Source organism: Primulina eburnea, chromosome 8, assembly GCF_022965805.1.
Source record: "Primulina eburnea isolate SZY01 chromosome 8, ASM2296580v1, whole genome shotgun sequence".
NCBI classification, from domain to species: Eukaryota; Viridiplantae; Streptophyta; class Magnoliopsida; order Lamiales; family Gesneriaceae; genus Primulina; species Primulina eburnea.
In genome coordinates, this window is record NC_133108.1 from 8,364,481 (window position 1) to 8,371,107 (window position 6,627).

The 6,627-nt window shown below is 32.9% G+C and overlaps 1 protein-coding gene across 2 annotated transcripts; it reads left to right on the forward strand.

The window, feature by feature from the left end:
• The first annotated feature begins 3,027 nt into the window (after positions 1–3,027).
• LOC140838821 (peroxisomal membrane protein PMP22) lies at positions 3,028–6,186 on the forward strand. 2 transcript variants are annotated; one of them, XM_073205396.1, is made up of 7 exons: positions 3,033–3,347; positions 3,490–3,588; positions 4,629–4,730; positions 4,864–4,939; positions 5,568–5,638; positions 5,722–5,807; positions 5,901–6,186. In XM_073205396.1, exons 1-7 carry the CDS (start codon positions 3,276–3,278, stop codon positions 5,947–5,949), a joined length of 555 nt encoding a protein of 184 aa, XP_073061497.1. In that variant the 5' UTR covers positions 3,033–3,275; the 3' UTR covers positions 5,950–6,186. The 2 variants fall into 2 exon arrangements, with proteins under 2 accessions (XP_073061498.1, XP_073061497.1); XM_073205397.1 differs by lacking the exon at positions 3,490–3,588 and having other exon boundaries at positions 3,028–3,347.
• Positions 6,187–6,627: the final 441 nt, after the last annotated feature.

Sequence of the window (6,627 nt, forward strand, 5' to 3'; positions counted from 1 at the left end):
CGCGCGTGTGTTCCACCGAGACGCAGTCTACTGGACTCTTCCCACTTCTAAAAACTTCTGGTACCTCTTGGGACCCAAACCCCTATTCAAACTAGGAGTTTATAAGGGAGACATCATTTAGCTACTTTTCCAATGTGGGACAACTCCCACTTCCTTTACCCTTCAACAACACTTCATTCTTCATTTATCCAACACATATTTATATCAAATTTTCAAGACGGCAATGGCGGAAAATTTTGTTTAGCAAAAATAAGCTTAGTTATAGATTAGCGAAATGAGGATGATATCTCGATTTATAGAAGAGTTAAATAGAATATGTGTTTCACAAAATTGACTTGTAAGACTGTCTCATAAGAGTTTCTTTTGTTGATTAAAAGTAGTGACTTTTCTTATATAGTAACAAAAAATTAAATCAAGAACCTTTAATTTTAAGCATCTAATGGAAAACAGAAGGTATTCATGTTGTTTCGAACTTTTGATTTCATATATAGCTGCTGATTGAACGATTATTAATTTATATATACAAACCAGTGAGAAAAAAAAAACACTAAATATGCTTACTTATAGCTAGAACATAAAACTATAAAAAATTGAAAGAATTATTTTAATAAATTGTACTATTAATTTAAAAAGAGAAGATATATATAAATTTATAGAGAAAAATTTAAAACTTTTATACTCATTAATAACTTTTGGAATAATCCATTTACATTATTTTAATTTTATTTGAATTTATTTAATTTTTAATGTCTAAAGTTAATTGTTTGATATTGATGAATCACTATACCTACCTTAAAAAGTCGAAGATAATTATGAAATATTTCCGAAAAATAACTCCGGCGAGATTATTTAAGCTAGAGGTTTGTTGTTGTTTGGTGAGTACATATTATTTTTTTTTTGAATGATTTCTAAAATTTACCTTTAATATTTATATTCATTTTAAAATTAGGGTTGGTGTTAACTTTGGATCACATCTTCTGTCAAGCCCCAGATTTGACGACTGTTCTCAGTGTACCAAGACGAGTCTTTCCATCATGCTTATGTCCTCACTCATACGCACCCTAGAAAACTTCCCAGTGAGTCACCCATCCCAAAATTGCTCCAAGTCAAACATGCTTAACTTTGGAGTTCTTATGTAATGAGGTACCGAAAAGAAGATGCACCTTCTTGATATGTGTAGTACATATCAAATCTTTTAAGCCCTCCTCAATTGTACAGTCTCATACCTGAACAGTTTCGAAATACCTATTTTTCCGGTGTAAGATCAGTTCATTCATGTTCCCTCCGTCTAGAAGCCTGTTAGTAGTCGCTCATTGTTCGTGGAACCTCATGGAACCGACGATCGCCCCCTGCCCTCTTCGGCCTCGGGCCTCACACCCTCAAAACATGATATAATCGTAATAAATTTTAAGAATAACATGATATCACAATTTCAAATTTGAATGTGAGGTAGCATTCGGCTTCAGGTACCCGATACCCGATCCGAGTCATCAGATATTTACCCAATGTGTTTTTTTTAAGTCGAGATCGGTATTACCCTAATACGAGTTTTATATATCGGGTTGATGATGTGGTAGGAAAAATCCTACCTGATACACGATCGAGTAATCACAAATAAAAGGTAATTAAAACTTTATTTTTCTTTCAATTTATGAGATATTAAATTTAGATGTCTTTAATATTGAATTAAATACTATCTTTTCATGATTTATTGAATCTGTTCGTAACATTATTATATATATATATATTTTTTTTTCATGAGTTGAAAATTTTGTTAATTTATTCTTTAAGATTGAATTAAACACTATCTTTCATTATTTATTGAATGTTCGTAACATTATTGTATTTATTTATTTTTTTCATGAGTTGAAAATTTTGTTAGTCTATTCTTTAAGATTGAATTAAACACTATCTTTTCATTATTTATTGAATCTGTTCGTAATATTATTGTATTTATTTATTTTTTTCATGAGTTGAATTTTTTTTAATTTATTACAATACAAATATAATATGATAAGAGTAATCAAATAAGTGCAAGCTTCTATCACATCATTACGTAATAAAATATCAAAATAAAATTACATCCAAGTAACAAAACTACAAAAATGATGATAATAAACAAATTTAACAAAACTACAAAAATGATGATAATAAACAAATTTATATTTCAAATTCCAATACTTAACAAAGACCATGACTTTGTGATTTCTCTTTATTATTATTTTTTTCAAATATTCTTTTTAGTTTTCGACTAAAATGTATATAATTACATCGAAGCCCTACATATATCGTTATACCATAGTACATTTTATATTATAAAAAATCATATCGTTATTTTAGAAAAAATAGATACTTGAAATTCCGACAATCTGAAATATTTTGAAAAATCTCATAGATTAGTAATCAAAATAACCAGTGAACAAAACAATTAGAAAGAAAACTTAATTTGCTACGAGTCATATTTTATGTCGGCTAGACTTATTATCTATGCTAACCAGATGTTGTGTTTGCTGTATCCATGTCATTAATCTCAATTTTGCAGCGTACAATTAACATTAATAACGTCCGAACTAATCTAGTCGACATGAAATATGATTCGTAGAAAATTAAATGTTCTTTTAACGGTTTTTTTGTTGATCATTTTGATCAGTGTGTTCAGGGTTGTTCGTGTAATTTTTATAGAAGTTTAATATCTTAAACATCTATGTGAATTTTACATGAAAAAACATCTATTTGAATTTTACATGAAAAGTATATATTTTCAATATTTTACCGAAAGATTTGGTGCAAAAAACGTGTGCATAAAATAAATAAATGGATCGGAACATAGGAATAACGATTAGTTGAATCAAAACATTTTTTTGGGTTCATTCTCTATTCACAAAATTGTGATACTATGTCATACAAAATATGATACACTTTATGTGGAAATATGGTATACTTCATGTAGAAATGTGATAAGACTGAACACAAAAAAAAAACGACGGCCGAGGTCCGAAGACAATTTCCGGAATAACGTACTCTAATGCGTTCACTGGGAGCTAAGTCTCGTGCCATCCGCCCCCACGTGGTGCCTAACTTCAGTGCTGCCTGCTTTAATGTACGACGGCTTATTTTCGTAAGTCGGGTGTTTAGGAGCTATAAGTTTCGTTTCTCAGATCAGACAGCAATAGCGTAGCACTGCACACAGAGAAATCTTCCGCTGTCATATATGTACTGGCGTTGTTTACGCTCCATTGTAGAAGATAGGAGGAAAATAGTATTAGTGAACAAGGATGGGGTCGGTTGCCAAGAAGGGGTTGCAGCAGTATTTGGCACAACTCCAACAACACCCTCTTAGAACCAAGGTTTCTGATTTCTTTTACTTTCCTTGTTTCTTCATTTTTGCCTGGTTATCGGCTTCATCTTTACCTCGATTTTGGCGCATGGGTTTGGGCTCTTTTTTTGTGATTTCTAGAATTTGGGTGTTTTTTTTTTCCTTTTGGTCAGATGATAACAGCGGGAGTACTTTCAGCGATTAGTGACATAGTGGCACAGAAGCTTTCTGGCTTTCAGAAACTACAACTCAAACGCCTTCTTCTTAAAGTGGTATTATTTCTGATGCCAGGTTGAGTTTTGACGTGATGTTTCTTGGATGATTAATAAATTTCTGGTTCAACTCTGCCTGGGGTTCGGGGGTGTATCTGTATAAGAAAACCATGGTTTTTATGTTTTGATGTAGGATTTATTAATTTCTCTGAATCTTGGGAATGGCCGACTCAATTGGGTGTTTGTAATTCATTTTTCTTGTGGTAATTTTGAGTGAATCAAAGTTGTGATAAATTGGTTTGTTTCTCTGATGTTGCATGAGTACAAGTTTATTCGAATTGGTTGTTCTGTGGAAGAAAGTATATATGTTCTCTTCAGGGGTTTGTGGAGCAAGTAGAGCTTTAATTATCTATAGTTCTCCTTGCGAATTCAGAAGGTTTGTATTTGTCGGTAATCGATGTATTGTTGGGTTTGCCTCCTAAGTTTATGGTAATGTTGCACACTCATTTGTCGAATTTGCAATTGGCTGATTACAAATTGATAGGCTGTGTTCCAAGACATTGTCTTGATGGTTTCCTACCCTTTTATATATTTTCCCATTATCACCGGACTTCATTATAATTGTTGTTCCGTTTTAGTGCTTAAAAGTTACATGCGAGCTTTTGATAACATGTTTCTTATCTCTTAGCTAGTAGGAATGACTGTATAAAGGCTGTAAGTATTAATAATGTTGTAGCTCAAATCTTTTATATGATAAGTCTTACGTTTCAATCATTGTCGACATAGATAGTTATATAGGAGAACAGAACAATTTTTGCTCTCCAACGTAGCTCGACTTTGATTTTTCTACTCCGCCTTTTGGTTTTATTTGCAACTCACTTCCTGATGAGATCAATTACTTTATTATGTTCTCAGATCATGATTTTTCTCTTGTTCAAGTGATAGACTTCCATGGCTCCTTTTGAATCTGAACAATTCTTAAAAACATAGAGCAACGTTCTGGAGATCTTTTACGCGTATCCACTTTTTTGTCTTAACCATCTCTCACATCACCAAGTATTGCTTGTACTTGATATTTGACTCCCAATGGCTGAATGCAGATTTTTGGTTCTGCATATCTGGGTCCGTTTGGGCATTTCTTTCACATTTTGTTAGACAAACTTTTCAAGGGGAAGAAAGACACAAAAACTGTTGCCAAGAAGGTAGTCATGCCCTTGCATGAAGTTTTCTTTTGTTATTTATAATTCTTTAATTTCTCCATCCCTAGTATCATTGAAGTTATGATCTTTTTGGAGCGTGAATGTACACTAAATGCAAATGAAAAACACATTCCAGGTGGTGCTGGAACAGCTGACGTCTTCCCCTTGGAACAACATGCTCTTTATGATTTACTATGGATTTGTTATCGAAGGTTAGTTTCTCTCTCAGCTTCATTTCATTTATGTGCTACGATCTCTCAGCTTCATTTCATTTATGTGCTACGGTGTTTCGGAAATAAGGAACTCTAACCGCAGCTATCAGATCATGTCAAATGTGTTTGGGTTAGAATATAATGTACTATTAGAGTATTTTTTTTGGTATGTATGAATGTATTTTGGTTTAAATATCGCTGAATGTAGCATAATATAAGCTTATGAGTGTTTTTATCTATTTAATTTTTGAGATGACCAATGGGGAGCATATGCAACCTTTCAAAAATAAGTGATTCTTCACCTTTCACTTAAAAAAAATCAATTTCTTGTGTTTCTTAACCCTAAATTTGGTTTCTGCCTCTACTTAGTTTAATTCAAATCCAAAACATGGTATCATGTAGATTATGATTCTCCAAAAGTGATTCTAATATTTTGGTAAATAAATGAAACTTTTTTTGGACACTCTTACCTCCACTATTTTTCTGTAATCCAAATACTGCCCATTTCTGATTTTTTTTTCCAATCTTCACTGTCTGATTAATTTAATTATGTATTGAAAAGTATAATCTTTTACAAACGCTCCCTATATGACTAGACGACGAGTTACTAAGATTGTATCGCACACAGGGAGACCCTGGTTTCATGTGAAAGCTAAAATCAAGAAGGAATATCCGGCTGTGCAGTATACAGCCTGGACGGTATGTGAAATTTGATTATATCATTGATAGTTCTAGTAACCGATTCTCTGTTTCAAATAATTGGCTAACGTATCCCGCAACAGTTCTGGCCAGTTGTTGGATGGATAAACCACCAGTATGTGCCTCTGCAGTTCCGAGTTGTTGTCCAAAGCGTCATCGCCTGTTTCTGGTTCGACATGTTTTTCTGCTTTGCGTGTTTTGCTATTTATAGCATTTTTAACTCTAAATTTACTTGATCTGATGGATTTTTCTCCATTTTCAGGGGTATATTTCTGAATCTTAGAGCAAGATCTATGGCACTGACTAAATAAGTCGACGAGATCAATCATATCCGACGATGGTGTTCGGGGAGAACGACCTTCAACTGGTTCGTCAATAATACATTGATACTCAGTATATCATAAGTTATAGCCAGGCCAGCAAGAAAGCCACTTGCTCTTATCAACAATTTAACATGTTTGCCTCACAATTATTTCCGAAGTTGGACCTACTTCTCTATGTCGCCAATTACTTGCTTCTCTGGTTAACAAATCAATTTTCTTGGTTTAGGTAAGCATAAAACCTCCTGTGAGACGGTCTCACGGGTGATTTTTGTGAGATGGATCTCCAATCTGACATGAAAAAGTATTATTTTTATGTTAAAAGTATTACTTCTCATTTTAAATATGAATTATGTTGACACTCACTCCAGTTTCAGTCAAATTTACATACCAAAACGTCTAAACGTACTTGTGGATTTTTCAGTTCTCCGTCTTTTACTTCTTGTAGAAAATAACTTTTGAAGTATACTTTTATTTTATATCGGTATATTATTAATAAGTGAGATAATTTTCGATGGAGAATGGTCCCGGTGGAAATATATTTTCAATTAGATATCAAAAGCTACTACCAGGGACGGAGCCACCCCAAAGGTTGGGTGGGCTCCAGCCCAGACTTGATTTTTTGCTTTATTTAAAAATATGGATGAATTTTTTTTTTTTTTTTTTTAA